Source organism: Pygoscelis adeliae, unplaced genomic scaffold (genome assembly GCF_000699105.1).
Source record: "Pygoscelis adeliae isolate BGI_AS28 unplaced genomic scaffold, ASM69910v1 Scaffold202, whole genome shotgun sequence".
Lineage (NCBI taxonomy): Eukaryota > Metazoa > Chordata > Aves > Sphenisciformes > Spheniscidae > Pygoscelis > Pygoscelis adeliae.
Window position 1 is genome coordinate 2,666,332 of NW_008824544.1, and position 18,644 is coordinate 2,684,975.

The window sequence follows — 18,644 nt, forward strand, 5'->3', positions numbered from 1 at the left end:
TTGTTTCATTGAGGAAGGGGCTCCCGAGGAAGGGTTGGTTAGTCCGGGAGACGTCTCGGGGATCAGTTGCTTTATTCATGCGGTCCCCTGAGGGGTTAATGGCATATGGAGACTCATGGATACTCTGGTGTAGCGGCATCGGAGGAATTGGAGGGTGCCTGTGTGTTATGACAAGACGCGTGGCTTGCTTGTCTTAATAAAATGAAGGTATGGTTATGTTTTCTTTATAAACCTTTATTGGCAAGAAATCGAGAGTTTTCTCTTTGCAAACCTTGTAGTAGACACTTCAGAGATGTCCAGCAAGTTGAAGAACATCCCAGGAGTAAAATGGAAAATGGAACGGACAGCATGGCTGGCCCTGCCCTTAGTACCTACACCCCAGAAGAGATGGTACAACAGATGAAAGAACTAATCACTGAGAACAATGAGTTAAAAGGTGAATGTGCATGTGAACTGGTCTTGAAATGCAAAAGCCTTGAGTCTCTTCTGTGGGTTTTTTTGTCCTATGACTAGGAATTCTGTGCTCGTTTGCCCTCGCTGGATAACATTTTATGCTTGGGTAGCATTTGCTGTATAAATGACTCGGCAAGTGGCAAGGCCGATTTGATAGGACACATCAAATTGAATTGGTATGGAAGATTAGGGGAAGAACAGCCCAATGTATGGGTGACTTATTTGCTTTAGAATTATACATATAAGCAGTATAGCACTGTGTATTTTAGGAGGTGAGGTGAAAAATCTCTTGCTGTGATATGCTCTTTGCTCATCAACCTCTAAGAGCTTTTTTCGTTTGCATTTTAGGACTGTTGGGCAGCTCCATTACAGACAGACTAACATTTTGCCATATCTGCATCAGGAGGGGTGGATACTGCACAGTGCCCAGAACAGTTTGGGTGAGGATGCTGTTTGAAAGGAGCTTCATCCTCTTGGGCAGAGAGGGGAACTGGAGCAGGCTCTCCTGCACTGTGTAATAATGACTATGAAAGTTTAGATGTGGCAGCACCTTCTGTACTTCAAGAGGAAGTGGTGGCCATGGCAGGGTCTGTCTGGGAGAGACCAATAGGTTTCCCTGAAAATGCCTAATGATTTGAGTCCTTCAGGTGAGATGGGTTTGTTTCTGGATCCCAGGAGTTTAGGTGTCAGATAGGAATTTTTTTTTTTAAATGCATAGAGCAAAACCCAAGGGTGTCTGGGAATTTTCTGGGTGAAAGACAGAGGTACCTCACTGTTTATGTGGCAGCAGAGCATGAAGTCACGTATCTTGTGTGCTGTGATTTTACACTAGTGTTTAAATTCTGCCTGAATAATTTTTGGACCCGGTCCAAGTTCTCTGCCTTGGAGTCTCATGGGTATCTGGCAGGAGAGTTGTTTCTAGAAGTACCTCTGGTATTTTGCTAAAAGGTCCTATATTATATAAGATAATGTCTTGGGACCGTATTTACAGCTGCTGTAACTCATACCTTGCAGAATCATTCTCCAGAGCTACATTTATTTATATAACCTGAAGTATTTGTTGGCAGTTTGTAATATGACATCAGGACATAGTGGAAGTTACTAGAAAATACAACATATAAAAGATTTTCAAGCAACTGGCTTTGAGTTTGTTGCTTTAAAAAAAGCAAGTCTGAAATACTTTCATTGCCTCTTCCTAAAAATCTTGTAAGCATTTTGCAACAGTAAGACTGACATTGTTACATACTGACTTTGTTACACACTCATAGCTTCCCAGCCAGGGGGAACTGACTTTGCTGTAAGTTGTCAGGTATGTTTTTTCAATGTTTTCAATCAAATCTTAACCAAATGTTGAAGTGGAGCATTGATTTGATAGCATCCATTTTCATGCAGTAATTTACCAGTCTAGGATGTCTGTTTTCCCTACCAAGTCTCAGTAGTTTCAGAATCTCAGTTCAGTAGTTTCATTTGGATTGATCATGTAAATAACGCACACAGCGACATACCAGGTGCCTCTTGTGAAGAATACTTCTTGCTTGTACTTCTTGCTTTAGGAGTAAGTCAAGAAGTGAGAGAGTGTGGGCATGTGATTTCAGCAGTGGATTTAATGCTATTTATTATAGTGCTAACGAACTATAATAAGTTTAGTTCTGGTTTGGTATTTAAGGTACACGAGAAGGAGGTTAGCATTTCATACCCAGTTATTGCTAACCCATTTGATACTGAAGAACACTGAGCTCAGTGTAGTGGAAATCTGCTGTTTCATTGACAGAGTATTAATGTGAATCAATGTCTTGTCTCTGGCTATCGTTCAGAAGCCATGAAGTTGCATAACCAAGCTATGAAGGACCGATATGAGGAACTTTCCATCTGGCGAGAGAAGCAGAAAGAAGAACGAGAGTTTTATGAGTTAAAGTTTAAGGAGGCTAAGCAGTGCTTGCTAGCCAAGTGCATTGAAAACGAACAGCTACAGCAACAACTTCAGAGCTTAAAGGAAAGAGAAGAAGGAGCTGAAATGGTAAATAAGGAATTGGTTGGATTGACATGCTTTTGAATTGAAAGTCTGGAGCATTCAGTCCCTTCATCACACTGGGAGGTTTGGAGATTTGTTAACATCTCCATTTTTATCCTTATGCTCTAACAAGAGGTCTTGGCCTGACTTATTTTGTAAAGTGAGGCTTCTCAGAGTATAGTAACAGAAAATTGTGCCATGCCTGAGATAATTTACATTAACATTTAATTAACAATAATAATTAACATTTGTGACATAAGAAACTAACATTTCTTGCTAACTGTTCATTCTTTATTTTGTTTACTGTTGGGTATGTCTTGACTTTATCTCTCCCTTTGCTCGTTAGATTATCTATCTCTCATGTTCGCTTAATTGCTTTTGTATTTGTGTTTCAAGGAAGAAGTTGACACGTAAGCAAAAAAAAAAAAATTACCTGCCATCTATTTTTATTATATCATTCTCCTCTCATGAAAACTCTTTTACTGAGGTCAGATTAGATCTGTACTTCTGCTGCCCCATTTGAGTCTGACTGAGCTTCCTCCTTCTGTCTTACCTTTGGCTCTGTAACACATCATTTCTAACATTGCAGGTGATTGCTTAGTAGCCAGGCAACATTTTGCAGGTAGTACTGAAGCCATTTATGGACAAAGCCTATTAAAACAAAACCTGCTTTGTGTCCCACGTGGTCATGTGAAGAGGTGTTTAACGAGAAGTTTCATGCAGAGCCAAACTGATGCATCCTGGTATCTGGTACCTCCAGGACCCATGTGGATTCTCTGTTGCCTGATGAAGGATGAGCGTATTAGCCTTTTTCTCAATGGAGTCACTAGTAGACTCTCCTTTTCTCTCCTGACTGCCTATTTTATGGAACTCTGTAAGAAATTTTTCAGCGTGTAAATCAAAATTGGCCAATGAGTTCAGAAGTTACAAGGGGGAAGAAAGTCATGCATAAATAGTGTGATTGCGTAAGTATTACTTACGCAATCTCTACAGGCTAAAAGTTGTGTTTCAGGATTGTCAAGGAAACTCAGAATTTCATAAATCCAGAATAGTTTTTATGGGGAAGCAGAGGTTTTATTCTGCCTCTACCTGTTTTAGAACTTCTTGTACTTTCAATACTTGAAGTACGTATTGACAGAGTGATCCAAACTGCTTGAGTAATCCAACATCCAGATAAGTAAAAATAAATCTCTTCTAATTATCTCATTCCAAGAGCTTCATAAGAGTAAGCCCTGGTTCTTCTGTGATTCTTTGCAGTTTTATCAGCTGGTGATAACTGTAATTTAGACAGCGACATTTTCATTTCTGATCATGATTTTCAGGCTGACTGTCATTAAGCCAAAATGACTTTCCCTCTTGAATGCTTTAGTTCTACTTTAATTCTTTTTGTTTGTTTGTTTAGAAAGAGCATGAAAAAATTTCATCTAGCTAATTTAAAATTAGTCTAATTTCTCTCACCTCTGTGTTTTACTATTGAGATAGACTATAGTCCATTGCTACCATTAAGTGACATCTCTGTTTCACTCAGAGTAAATCACAGATATATTGTGTTGCCTCCTTTAGTGATAAACCAGCATTCATAGGAGGGTTTCTCTCAAAACCGTACCTCTGTTAGCACAGGTTGCTGTAAAGCGCTCTCTTCTTCACTGGAGCTGACACTAATTGTGCCTCTTACAGCCTAAGCACAGAATCAGAGACAGCAGCAAGTCAGGTGGGTAGGGCGGTACTGCAGGATGAGAGACACTGAGCAAAGAGCAAGAGTTTGGAGATTTGGCATGAATGATAGATTAGAATGTAATTCAGACTCCAGGAATTGTCCAGAATTTACATTGATGGTATGTGGTGTAATAAAGGCATTACCAGGAGGTGGAAGGCTCGGATTACAAAATGAGGAAGAAACAAACTCACAGGGAAAGTTTAATAATGGGGAGAGGCATCTAAAGGAGAGAAAAAAATGAGGCTTCCTGGTTATGTAGAGGCTTAAGAGAGGTTTTTGAGGATCCTGAGGAATGGGAAGAGGCAGAAGGTGAAGGAGACAGTCGTGATTGGAAGGAGAGATTAAGTTTGGGGAGAATCTCTGAGGGGCAGAGGCTTTGTGGAAGGGAAGGGATATAGGGAGAGATTTATACATGGAGATGGGGTACAGGGAAGTTGTATGGTGGAGGAAGGCTGAAAGTGGGGTGTGTGGAAAAGCTCTCTGCCCACTGATTTTTTTTCTCCCTAGAATCCTAGGTAGATTTGGGAAAAGAGGAATAAGGATATGGGTGAAAAAATAAAATAATTCTGGACAATAATTCTGTAGGTTGGCTGAGACCCTACGTGGTAGTGAGAGGCATAGATTCAGGTGAAGATTTACATCCTAATTATCTGTGCATTCAGAGAACCAGGCCCATGTCTTCCAGAAGCATGATGCTCATCGTTTGATTAACTTGGTTTCACAGTTTAGATTTCTTGCTGTCTAGTGACCAAAGCGTAGTAAACTCCGGGATCTGTACACTGCATTTTTTCCAGGCAAACCTAAACAGAGAAGAAGGGGTGTGGGACACCATTGTTATGTTCAGGCTCTGTGCTCCTTGCCTGGTGTTTCCTTCTGGTTGGCTAATGCAGGGTTTGTTTATCCCAGGAGGGCTGTGTGGCTCCCGAGAAGGAAGCGAGGCAGATGAAATCCCAGGTGCAGCGGCTCCAGGCTGAGAAGGCAGATCTGTTAGCCATCATTTCAGAACTGCAGGTCAAGCTGAACATCTCCTCAGCAGAGGATTCCTTCGTGGAGATTGGGATGAGCGTAAGTGAGGGGAATAAAAAGAACACAGTGACCTGCGGCCAGAAACTTTGGTTCCATCTTGGTCCTCCTTTTTTTGCAAACTGAATTTTCTTCTCATACCAGGCTAAATGATGAGGAAGTCAGATCTGAGTGTAATTACAGTGACAATGTTTACTTGATGACATTCTACAGAGGGGTATTTAGCATCCTGTCTTTCTTTAATAGATAGAGTGAATCTATACCCATGTCAATGAAAAGTCTTTATGCCTCTTTGAGAGGGAACAGCAAACTGCCAGCAACAGCAGTAACACAAGATAGAGGCACAGTGGATTTGGGAGAAGAGCTGCATGGTTGGACCCGATGATCTTAAAGGTCTTTTCCAACCTAAATGATTCTATGGTCTCTTAGATTACCTGACATGGAGCACTTGTGTGTTACAAGGTGTAGTGGTAAAGGACTTGGAATTTATTTTTGTCCTTCCACTTTTATGCTCAAAGTAAATTAATTTCATAGGTAGCCTCCATCGCACTAAAAATACTCTCTGGAAAAAACAATATGGTCCAGCACGTGACTTCGGACTAGTTCAAAATATTAAGAGTCTTATCTTAGTTGGAATTCCTGGGAACATCTGTACTATGTTTTGATAAGGGGCAACACCTATGCATAGGGGAGGGCATTTTCTTTTGAGAATGGGGCTCACTTTCTCCTGACAGATATGTAGAGATGCAGGCAAACAAAACTAAGCACAAAGCTGTAGAGTGTTCCCTAGAGGCACAAAAATCTACTTTTTCTACTGTTCTTGTAGAAAGTGAAAAATCTTCACAGGCAAAATGTGAAAATGTGTGTCTCTGCTATCCCCATAATAGCAGATCCCTCTCTGGAAAGTACAAGTGCAACAAGAAATTAAGAGAATTTAATTAAAACTTATTTGGAGTTGCTGAAGAAAACTTCAGACTGCAGGAAACCTTCAAGGATGCATTCTCCTTTTTTTGCTACAAAGATTTACCTTTGAGCTATGAAGGTCAAGGAGTGAGTTTTGTAGTGGGAAAGAGGCGTGGTTCTCTTGGGAGGCAGGAGAGTGGTTTTTAGGCTTATATTTAAGGTCACTTGCAGTGATGTTGGCTGTTGCTGTGTGGTGCCCAGTCATCTTTGTAGGGGAGCGTGGCCATGGAGGTTGCTGATGAAAGGAGAAGGCCAAATCTCATTGTTGTTCCTCTTCTCTGATCAGTCTGGAAAAGATACAGGGAAAGGCATGTGAAGTATTTAAGTTAAGAATTTCCAAACATGAAACTGATCTGTAGGAGTTTTGCATTTTATTGATTTTTATTGCCACGATAGTAGTTTTCCCTGTTTTTCTTCCTTCCTTAACTCAAGTAAATAAAACTGTGTCCTGCTTAGTCCAAATACCAAACTAATAGTGTTTTTTCTTTCCTAGGAAGGAGAAATAAATAGAACTGCAAAGGAACATCAAGAGAATAGTGGTGAAATGACCAGTAACGCTGCTGCCTACATGTATGTAGGTTCTTGTGTGATGTGTGTGATTCAGACTTCTGCAATGTGTTTTGTTTTCAATGTGAGGGAAGTTTTTTCTATGAGGAATGCACTAGAAAATCCTGTTTTTTTCTGTGGCCTTGCATCCCTCCATTGCAGTAGCTCTACCTTCCTGCCATGTCAGAAAGACCCTCAGCTCTCTGGCATATTTCCAATTTTCACTAGCTGACAATAGGGAGTGCGTACTCTGGCCAGTTGGCCAGGCATTTATGTACATGCTGACTTGCCAACTTTTCAGGCTTTTAAGGGAGGCCAAACAGAAAAGATAAAGATAGAGGCTGCAGGGACTCCCTCCCTTCTAGTCATTGGAGACCATCTAATAGAGCATCTGTCCTCTACCCAATTACAATGATGTTGGTAAGAATCAGAGGTCTTATAGTCTTTCAAAGCTGAACTCAAGTCTTTTCTGTTTGTGTGTGGTTGGTGTAAAGTGTATCACGATGCAGTAGACAGACAGTGCAATGACGTAGTCCTTATTTTTCAGGTTACTAAGCTTAAGACACCAGCATTCTGTTTAGGTTACTTCTCAAAATTTGATCTTTACATCAGCTCCAGGGCACAAGGGACTTTCTTGCCCCTAGCTGAACCTTTATTCCTCGTTGACATAGACAGCTGATACTATTAAACTTTCCATTTTGGATACTCCCCAATTTAGCAGCTAGATGGTTGTGGCTGAACTCTCTTATTTACTTTGTGGCCTTTGCTTTTGGAAGGAAAGGATATAGAAAATGCTAAGAGCGTAGCAGGCCAGAAAGCTGTTCTCTATGTACAGGTTTTCCCTTAAACCCCTGTCACTCCCTATGTCACTGCAAGGGAGAATGGTGTTTTAATGTAATGACATAGAAAACTTGTCCCTTAGCATGCAGTTAAGAAGTTGAAGGCGGGGAAAAAAGAAGTTACAATCATGGATGAAACTGAGAGAGTTGCTGACCACAGTCTGGGCTGCAAGTATTCAGCTTGTCGTTAGCGGTGGCTTGTGAGAACACTCTGATTACAAGAAGACGTTCTCTGTGTGTCTTGGTTACCTTTTGATGAGTATCTGGGCTGTATCTACAAGAACAGGGGGTATATATACCTCTTAAAATATTTCCTGTGTCACCACGTGTCTTTGTCTAACATTGAAACTTTAGACTAGTGCTGTTAACAGGTTCAGAGAAATGTGATCCACTCAGGACAGGTTTATTTCTGTAAGAGTAGAACTGTGTACTAAAAATCCCCTGATAAAAGTTATTTACTTAAAATATCCTGGCTGAACGCTGTCTTTGGGGTATTGAATTTTGCTCACCAAAGATTTCTAGCTCTCAGGAGCACATAGAAGACTATCTTTTACTTTCTGTTGTGAACTACAAAAGCGAAGTTTTAAACACATGCTGTTTTACAGCTGAACTTCTGAAATGTACAGTGTATATAACCCACCTATCTTACCATGTAGTTAGGGGATTTTGACTTTCTGTCTAGGTGGACATAAAAATGGAGGGAATGGAATACAATATTTTATCACCAGGAAATTAACTTACCTTATTTTTCAGATAGTTTTGTGTCTGTTTTGGTTCACTTCTACAGTAGCATAATGAGATTTTGAAAAGAGCTATAGAATATGAGAGAGGTGAAATATTGAAGGGATTTTTTCTGGAAAAAAAAAAAAAAGCGATTTCTGATGACCATTTTAGTGGAATGTGCCTTCTTTTCCTGGAAAGGAATGAGACAGAGCTAAGAAATGTTGCATGTTTCATTGGGGAAAAAAAAAAGTTATTTTGGGAACAGACAGCAGCACTTTGCAGAAGGGGCTGCAAAGTAGGTCAGAATAAATGCACTGGGTTTTGTATTGTCTTAACTGCTTTTGTTTTCCTTGCTTAAGTACTAAATTGTTCCTCCAGCTTGAAGGGGACTGTCTGAACACTGCGCAAAACAAGGACCGCATAAGCACGCACGGGGACTGTGGCTAGCAGCTTGTGGGCAGGTCTTGGTTCTTGGGAGTGAGCCCTTTGCTCAGAATGTTGATTTTCAGCACTGGTGAAACGGTGGCCTCCCAGACCAGGTCCCAGAACTAGGGATAAGGGAGTGCTCTAGTAAAATCATAGCTGCTGTTATTTACATCTGGTTTGGTTTGAAGCAGGAGCAAACCTGCAGATGAATCAAAGAATTTGGAGTCTGAGGAGCTAACTGTGAGCCAGCTGCTCTGCTGCCTTAGAAATGAAACTCAGAGGCGGGAAAAACTTGAGAAGGCGCTGCAGGATCACAAAGAGAGGTATGAAGTAGGTACACTGTAACATTTGGAGCTGTTTTCTTTCAGGGCTGCTGCAGTTACCAAGTCTGTGGCTGATCAGAGACAAGCTGAAATATCAGTGTGACCTGGATGGGGAATTTCATGAGCACTCCGTAGTAATAACTTATTTTTGTGGTAGTCCTTATAGGGATAAACCCCAGGTTCTTTTCCATGGCCAAAAGAGTTTCCATGTTTTATTATTGTTTCCTATACCACCACAGATCAAGACAAATCACCAGTTTCCTCTTGGGTTCCAACTGTCTCCAGGTTATGTCAGAATGATATGATGACTAGTTGAGGATGTTCTCTCCACTCGCTCCTCCATAGTTAATTGATTTTGTAGGAATCATCTGCATGTGGGGCCTTAAGCAAATCACTATGTATAAAACAGGGATTACAGTCCTCTTCGTGATATTGGCAGGCTACGTTTAGCAATGTGTGACCTTGGAAAAGCTCCTTAGAAATGTCTAAAATAAGTTTAATTCCAAACTTGTCTAAGAGTTTTTCTAGTGAGACCTGCATGAGGGTCCATCCCAGCTCAGTTATATTGGTATAAATCGGCATGACTGTTCAGGCATGGAACATTGCCTAAGCAGTAGCTGTTGCAAATCCCCACTTCGCAGAGACAGAGTAGGACTTCCTGGACATTATCTGCTGGGAAAGGTTGGTGTCACGGTAATTGGTGTTGTCACCAATGTCACGGTACATGGTCTTCCTAGAAGAGGTAATGAGCCATAGCCAAATGATTCTTGGAAATCTCAGCCTCTGAAAATACTAAAGGAAAATAGAGGCAATATTAATTACTGGATTCAGTGAACGGACTGACCCATTTCCAAAGGGTTAGCAGTTTTGGACTGTACCAAAGGTGGTAGTACTGTACTGATCTGTGGACTGAATGTCACTGTCATTCACCACACCTGCAGACTTATACATCCATTTTAATCAAGTATACATCCTGGGTGTCCTGTGTTCTTTGGGGATCGCCATGATTGTGCAGAATTTCCTGCATGTCTGTGCTTTCAATTCTGCCTCTCCTTTGTGGCTGTGATGTTAGAAAGAGAGTACATCACTTGCATGAAATCTTTGAATAGTCACAGTCTCACTTTAAATATAGGCCAAATCCATTATTGTTGGATCCTTCTGTTTTCCAGACTGTCAAAGCTGGAGAAGGAAACCAGCAACTGCCTGGAGAGTGGGACACAAACTGAACAGGAAGAGGAGGAGAGTTCAGAGGCTGTAAGTACCTGTCCTCCTGAGCTGAGATTTAACAACATACAGCTTACTTGTTGAGGCCGACAACCTCAGGGCCTAGATTTCCACTTGCACTCAAGGAGCAAGGGGCAATTATCCTGCACAGGGTATGGAAGTGAATTTTGAACTCTCCAATCCATATCTCAGAGGTGGTTCCAAATTACACCAGCCACCAAAAAGGGGTGAAATTGGTGGCCAAGAATTAGGGAAGCGTGGCATAACTGCAGGTATACCTCATTGCCCTGGCCATGCCCACTAAACAGTCATTTCTAGCTCCAGAAAGTCTTCTAGACTGGGTGAATTTCCTCACTGCTGGCTAGGTCAGCTTTTGGATCAGAATCCAATGACAGCGTACTGTGAAACAGACTTTAAATGCGGAGCTCAGAAGGCACCTGGTTTAGTTTTCTTTTTCATATTTTTGGTGAGATGTATTACAATGGTGGGGCATAACTATCTTGGATTGAGACACAGTTCTAGGCAAACTCAGTCCTGATGTTCTCAGTTAAGAGTTTGAATGGATGCTGGGGTTGGGATTCAGCTCCAGATTCAGACACCTAAATTTGTGTGCCTACTGTTGTAGGCGTCTCTATGTGAGATAAGCGTGTAAGCTCCCATGGCAGTGGAGATCCATTCAGGTTCAGTCCAACTGCATAATACAGGCAACTAAGAATGCCTGTGTATGAGGCAGTGTTGGTTATCTGAGATGCTGCATGGGGCTAGCAAATATGCTATGGGATCTGCCAGAGACCTGTGCCCTTCTGAAGGCCAGGACAAGTACTTTAGGGCAGGGCTGGCTTAGTCAAACAAGACCAGTTTGTGGTCAGGCCAAGAGATGTCCTTTCTAAGGAAAGCAGATTATGTCTCAGTTAATTCTTTCCAGTATTTTTATCTCAACTTTGCCTGAGTTACAGCTTGAGCCAGATGCTCCTCATCTAAGTAGATATTGAGGTCAGCATAGTGAGATCCTTGTGATGGCACCCGTTGTTTCCATTTATATGCTGTTGGGTTTCTTCAGAGGGCTCTTGTCAGTGGAGCTCATGTTATCTCCCCCTATTGTAAAATGTAGATCTTTAATGAAACAATGTGGGGGTGCAGTGTGGACCATTTGAGGGCTCTGCATTTGAAGACATCCTGGGAGAGAAGGAAAAGTTTTTCAAACCTGCTTTGGCTGTGTTTGGAGAGTGAGGAGTGGCTGGGGGAGAAGAGGCTAGAACGCATTCTCTGCCGAACAGCAGCTGGAGACTAACCTCAGCCAGGTCTCCTGAAACAAGTCATCTTAAAGCACCACTGCAGTTATTGCTCTGCCTTCCCTGGGAGGCTGCTTGCAAGCTTCCCAGAAGCAGAGATCTAGGAGGCTATGATTTAGGTGTTGCTCCTTTCCTGGGCGGGCTAGGAAATGGGTGTTGGGGAGAGACAATCTGTACTGTGTGATGGGATTTTTTGAGTCAGGTTAGCCTTTTCAGCGAGGCTGCCAGACTTGCTTTCCAGAAGCATGGATTGTTTGTGTTCCAATTAAGTAAAATATCTTGAATTATGATGGCTTTCACCAGGGACCAAGAATTCACAGTGCAGCTTTATTAGAAGTCAGACTTTTGCCAGTGATATGTGGTTTCATTTGTTGACATGTTTTCTGTTAAGGCAATTTCTGCTGATGTCTAGTTTTCTGCAAATTGAAATGCCATCACCTCACAAAAATCAGTGCTTTCATCTGTGAGTGTGATTGGATTAATTGGATTGCTGCATAAAATAATTTTGTGGCTTGTTTTGCAGCTATGATGGTAGAAGAACGATCTCTTTTTTTGCTTCTGAGATAGAAAAAGCGTAGTGCAATGTGCTTTGTGAGTGTTTACACCATTATATTCAGTCCCTTTTGCTTGGTACGACTGGTGAATGATATTAGCTTGGGCAGCTTGTGGAGGGTGTCCTCAGCAACATCTGTCAGTAGACAATCGTGTTCTGTCTGCCTCTCAGTCACACTGGCAGTGTTCCACACTTCTGCTCTGAGATGAAAGCTGGAGTGTTCACAGGTCATCATGGATGAACAACTTCTATTGCTTCAGTTGCCTGGGGAAGTGGTGGACTTCCCCTGTTAGAAAACTGGAGCTTTCCTTCAAGGAAATAGGCAGCAGCATGCTCTTGATACACCTGGTATCTTTTTAGCCACAGCCACCCAGCTCATTGCCAAGCTGGACTGGAGAGTTTCCGTGCATTTGATGAGATAAGACATCAATGAAAATTACAGTACTAGGAACAATTAAACTGATGCTAGCGTGATGATGAGATTCAGACGTTTCTTTAGGAAAGCTCCAGGATGTACCTCCAGAGACTACAAACCATCAGGAGTCAAAGGTTTCACGTCTTCTAGAGTGTGGGGATATATTTTAAGAATTGAAACTCTTATGTGTCCTTTGTGTTGGAGGAGAACACAGCTTCTGTTTCTTTCCTCCTCCTGCTTTTTGCCTGTCTTCAGGATCCTTCAGTGATCTTCCTGTGGTCTAAAGCCCAAATGAAAGGGCCAGTGACTCACAACAAAACTGATTACAGTTTTACTAGAAATCATTTTCTTCTTGGTTTGCAAAGTTGATTCATGAGTGAAGGGTAATGGAGTTACCATCTGGGGTTGTATTTTCTCCTTCAAAAAGTCAAGAGCTGAAGCCTTCCAGTCCTGTGGTACTCATGTGTGTGGTGTGGGAGAGGCTGGTGTGTGTAGGGAGAGAGCCATTTGGCTGGAGGGGTATTTCATGCCTAATTGAAATAAATAATGAATAAAACCTTCTGTGTTCTCTGCTTTCTGCACGAAACAAGAATGGAGGAAACTAGAATGGAAGGGGTAATCCCAGTGCAGGATATAACTGGGAGGAGAAAGTCTAAGGTTTTAGTCTGCCTCCTTTACTTCTCTACTTCCAAACTGCTTCTTGATGATCAGGGGGATGGAACACCTCTCCTGTGAAGAAAGGCTGAGAGAGTTGGGGTTGTTCAGCCTGGAGAAGAGAAGGCTTCAGGGAGACCTTACTGCAGCCTATCAGTACTTAAAGGGGGCTTATAAAAAAGATGACGGCAAACTTTTTAGCAGGGCCTGTTGCGACAGGACAAGGGGGAATGGCTTTAGACTCAAGGGGGGTAGATTTAGATGAGATATAAGGAAGACATTTTTTATGCTGAGGGTGGTGGAACACTGGCACAGGTTGCCCAGAGAGGTGGTGGATGCCCCATCCCTGGAAACATTCAAGGTCAGGTTGGAGGGGGCTCTGAGCAACCTGATCAGTTGAAGATGTCCCTGCCCATGGCAGGGGGATTGGACTAGATGACCTTTAGAGGTCCCTTCCAACCAAAACTATTCTATGATTCTTCTGTTCTACATCTGCTGTCACACCTCTTTGAAAAGAGCTCACTTATGCTAGCAGACTGGAAGCCTACCTAGGGATGGATCATTTGTGTATGTTTCTTTGATAGACTATAGCTATTGCTTAGAGGAGTAGCAGTAATCACTAAGTCTGCCTGCTTTGCTCATGTGTGTTTTAAATTGTGAACTCCGAGAAAGAAAATGTAGATGTGTTTCCCATGTGCATGAGGTGTATTCTAGCCAACGTTGGAAAGTCAGTAATAGTATTGTCTTTGACTCACACTGATCTTATGAAAGTGTTAAGTCAAAATGGGGTTCTGACATATTTAGGAATAATTGGTAATTGTGAAGCTTTGTGGATGGGGCCTTATTATTGAGCATAGAGTGTAATGGTGCATACTGACTTCTGCTGTTTTCGCTAGAGAAAGAATGATACTTCCTGGTTAGATCTCTCAATTAGCCTGCAACTTTCCTATCTTGAATTGTCCATATATAATTTTCCTTATTTTTTCTCTAAAAGGTTGGCAGTGAAGTAGAAACCCTGAATTTGCAAGTTTGTGCTCTGTTTAAAGAGCTTCAGGAAGCCCATGAGAAGTTAAAAGAAGCAGAATTGATTCAGAAGAAGCTTCAAGAAAAGTAAGGTTCAGAAGAACAACAGTTCTGCCGTGACACTCAGTATACATTTGTATGACAACTCCCACCTTGGGAAACTCACCAGCTCTATAGATATCAACTTAAATATCTGTTTCATAGAAATGCTGTAAAAGATTGCTACTTCTTTGTAAGTGGAGATGAAAGTACAGAAATACAGTAATTGTCAGAAAATCTGAGCTGCCAACCTCGTTCTACAAATAGAACCCCAGCGCCTTGAATGTTAAGACTTGGGTTTTAACCCTTCCTGATGTAAAGGCAAATCTTCCCTGTTTTCTGCTTCACATAATCAATCCCTGTTCTAGTCTTAGGGGAAGAAGCTAAGGGACCTAGTTATGACCCTTTTCACATGAACTGTCTGCTTTTGAAGACCAATTGTGTAGGTTATATAAAGTGGTTACAAGACCCTCACTTTAGTTGCTCAGTTTTCTGTCAAATTCCAGTTCTTTGAGATTCATAATAGTAAGAAAGTAAGTGTTGGTTTCAGTAGCTTTGTTTTCTGATGGTTGTGTATAGATTCATTTTTGTCTTTCCTTGTTCTTCATCAAAATAAGCCTTTCAAGTGAACCACACAAAGATCTTTTTGTATTATGCCTAGTGTGCCAAATCCGTCAGGAAAAGGTGAACAGGAGAGATCAACCTTTTTTCCTTGTTCTGTCAGGTGCCAAGTACTGGAGAGAAAAAGCTCGGCTGCTGCATCAGAATTGGAGGAGAAGCAGCAGCTAATATATACCATTAAGAAGCTGGAACTTCAGGTGGAGAGCATGCAGGCAGAGGTCAAGCTGGAACAAGCCAAAACACATGAAGAAAAGTGAGTACGACTTGGTTTTATATTTCAGGGAGATATTGTCAGTGAGGAAGGGAAGTCCAGGGGAACTTGGCCAAAGGGGAATTGAATCTGAAATATACGTTTTGTGTTCTGCACCCTTTGAAACCATGTTATGTTTGTAGAGTCTGAACTAGAAACCTGCATTCACCTCAGCGTCTGTGTCACTTTGAATCTGGAGTTTCCACATTAGGCCCAAATTGTATCCTTCCGTCTTGTGAACCCCTCAGGAAAATTTGAGCTGTAAGCTCTGACTTGTATCTTCCTTTTGTCATAAAGTGAAAGACGGAATAGGGTCAGGTATAATATACAAGCAGAGGAAGCAGGAAAGTGGCAACAGCTATTGTTGTCACTATCCCATTGACTAGCAGGGGTGAATGTGTCCACAGCTTGGAGGGTAGGGACAAGTCAGGTGGTTACAGTGATGAGACAGTGATGTTAATGAAGGGATCTGTGGTCTCTGCAATACATTTGCAGCTAAGAGAGGTAAGTATGCAGTGAAGCTGAGGTAAAGAGACTCGCTGTTTGCTCTGGCTGCCCCCCTCCCTTTCATGTGCAGTCCATGTAAGGAGTGTGAAAATGTCAGTCCAAGCTGTACAGAGAGGCTGAACTGCCTGAAGGATCTGTCTTCAGCTGCTGGAAAAGCTGCTTATTATCTTTGGAGTCTGTGTCTGGTTCTTCTCCTCACAAATCCTCCTTCACTTGAAGTCTCTGAGTCAAGACTTGGATGTCTTCCTAAGAGAGGTGTTAAATTTTGAACAGAATTTGTTATAAAAATATTGGGTGATGGATTCTTCAATCTGAAATGCAGACGATCAGTAAGGACATTTGTTTGGACTCAGTCCGTGGATAGAGCAGCACACAACTCATTGGAAGAGAGATGTTGAGACACGGAGCATGATTTTTTCTCATCAGAAATGCAGATTCATTTTCAAGGAGCTGGTGGTGGTTTTTTTTCTAAATTCTAACAGATTATTTAGATTTCAAAGAATTTTTAAGTGTTTCAAACTTTCACCTCTTTTCTTGTCATAAACAGGGCAAGATTTAGTAGCTTGCAGGATGCGTACAGCAAACTCCTTCCTGAACTCACCGAGGCAATGAAAACAATCGATGAAATGAAACTCAAAGAGGTAAACTCATCAGAAGAAGAAATCATAATTAATTAGGAGGGAGCGGGAAGGGATGGGAGAATGTATCTAGAACAAAGGAAAGACCTGTCACCCCTTCCACATAATATAGCGTGCAACATAGCAGCATTGCTCTGATAAACATACATCCTGTGCTGTCAATTATAGAAAACTTCATCCACACATCAGTACTTCCGTGATGTTTTCTAGATAAGGTCTAATCTGCAGTGCAGTATGGAGTCCGGTCCTTAGAGATCAGTGATATGCAAAGGCATATTGGTGCTCCAGCAGCATAATTTGTAAATATGGGAAGGTAGACCTCTAAACATTTTTGTAATCTTAAATAGAATGCCTGCCACAGTGAGGTCTTGCTCATAACTGAGGCTCCATGGAAGTGCCAGATTCTTCTGTATAATTTTAGAAAGTGGGAAAACATCCTTTGCAGTATCTGTTAAGGAGTTCTCTTTTACCTTGCTACAATGTAGCTTGAAAGCTCAAAACTAACCTTTAAACTAAAATATCAATCACCATTGCTGTCTTAGTCCAAGTTCCTTTGATGACCAAAACTGGAAGCTTTTCCAAGGGCAGGAGGAGTAAGAAGCAAACTGTCACTTCAAGCAGTGTCATATTCTGAGTTCATCTCATAATCGTAGTTATTCCTTGCAGCTGGACAGAGTGGATAAAGTTGTGGTGGAACAACTGAATGCAAAGGTGGAGTTGGCAGAACAAGCCCTGGCTGCAAAGCAGCTCCAGATAGATGAAATGAAGCAGATAATTGCTAAGCAAGAGGAGGACCTTGAAACCATGGCTGTGCTCCGTGCTCAGGTATCAGCTCTTCTTCAGAAATTGGATAGTTGTCCCACCCAATATTCAGAAACCAGGAGGACCTATTTAATGGCTCACTCTGAAATACTGAATATCTGTTTCCTCAATTCCAAAGCATAATTCCCTTACTTGGCCTGCCTTGCAGATCCCTGCAGAGCCTTTACACCATATCCTACGGTTCTGTAGGAGGAACTGTGTATGCTGGAGTCTGGCACAACAAACAAAAGCTGGGAATAGATGTGTTTGTGTATTTAAAACCACTGTCTTTAAGAATCACTGCGTATGTTTTAGGGATGATTTTACTCAAACCGGTATGTGTAAACAGTGACTAAAAAGGGTCTGCCTCACATTTAAGGCACAGAACTGACATCTTGGCCCTGTTCCATTGTCTGTGCCACAGATTTGTCTGTGTCATCGGTCAAGTCACCTCCTCACTGCTTGTTTATACCTCATTTCTGCCTCTGTACAGCAGAGGGCAATAGCACTGTCCCAGATAAGACACTTGAAGTATCTTATACAAAATCCAGAAACTACTGAGTCGTCTTCACCTTGTAAGTAGTGCAGGTCTTCACTTTGCAGCGTGTAGGTGCTGTGGGACTATTTTAAGTAGATGCAGGCTATCATACAGATTTGCTATTTTGGCATATAATACATGACTATGGTTCAGTCTAAGTTACAAATTCTCAGCATGATTTCATTTCTCTGATCAGGTGGAGGTTTATTGTTCTGACTTCCATGCTGAGAGGGCAGCAAGAGAGAAGATCCATGAGGAGAAGGAGCAGTTGGCTGTCCAACTGGCATACCTGCTAAAAGAGCAGCAAAACCTTGAAGATCTTGGCCGGTGAGAATAGACTTTGGCTGAGCTGCCTTTGGACTGTCTTGTTACCCTGTGTGCTGGAGTTGACCAACATTGTCTTGCTAGCACCTCAGCAGAAAGGCAAACAACTCTGCAGACATTTTTTTCTTGGTTAATTTGAATTTTAAAAGAGAAAAAAAATTAGTTGGCTGATTTCTCATTTTAATTATGTGATAGAGTCTCTGTAAGGCGTGTTAGTTCTTACTTGGGTGCCTTAGCAAGATTTCACTTTGGATGATTCATACTTGGTAAATTTTCCCTGCTGATTTATTTGAGTTTCTTTGGGTTCTGGCCTCAATTTTAGTGGGGAATCTGCAGCTAAGCTTGCTACATGTGTGCCAGGGATATCTGCTGCTTCTCCAGGTGGCAGTGGTAAGTGAGTACCCCTAGTTTCAAGTACTGTGGTACCCTGGAATTGCACCATTTTGGCACTCTTAGCTGTAAAAGAGAAAAAAGAAATATTAACCGTGAGTCCTCCACTCACCTTGTGGAAGCCATGGGTACAAGAAGAGTGCCCAGAATTTGAAGAATCAAGTTATATTTCACATTAACTGTGTACTGAACCCTTTTTCTGGTATAACTTGCTTTTCTGCTTTAATCAAATTTGCAGTTTGCCCTGAATAGCTGAGAGTTCTTGGAGTTTTCCAGAGGAGTGTGCCCTGGGTCCCTAGGTGTGTAGCTGCCCAAATCCTGCTAGTGTCAGTTGTTTGACCCTGATTTCAG

At 41.8% G+C, this 18,644-nt stretch overlaps 1 protein-coding gene across 2 annotated transcripts in view; it reads left to right on the top strand.

Annotated features, from left to right (window-relative positions):
- Positions 1–290: 290 nt before the first annotated feature.
- OPTN (optineurin) overlaps positions 291–18,644 on the top strand; it is a 19,864-nt gene continuing 1,510 nt past the window's right edge. The window contains exons 1-11 of one of the 2 annotated variants that reach the window (XM_009321752.1): positions 291–436; positions 2,268–2,470; positions 5,088–5,246; positions 6,661–6,737; positions 8,893–9,024; positions 10,194–10,278; positions 14,157–14,272; positions 14,949–15,098; positions 16,150–16,243; positions 16,907–17,065; positions 17,776–17,906. In XM_009321752.1, coding sequence (XP_009320027.1) covers positions 328–436; positions 2,268–2,470; positions 5,088–5,246; positions 6,661–6,737; positions 8,893–9,024; positions 10,194–10,278; positions 14,157–14,272; positions 14,949–15,098; positions 16,150–16,243; positions 16,907–17,065; positions 17,776–17,906 — 1,415 coding nt within the window. In that variant the 5' untranslated portion in view covers positions 291–327. The remainder of the gene's footprint in view (positions 437–2,267; positions 2,471–5,087; positions 5,247–6,660; positions 6,738–8,892; positions 9,025–10,193; positions 10,279–14,156; positions 14,273–14,948; positions 15,099–16,149; positions 16,244–16,906; positions 17,066–17,775; positions 17,907–18,644) is intronic. The other variant, XM_009321753.1, reaches the window with a different exon arrangement.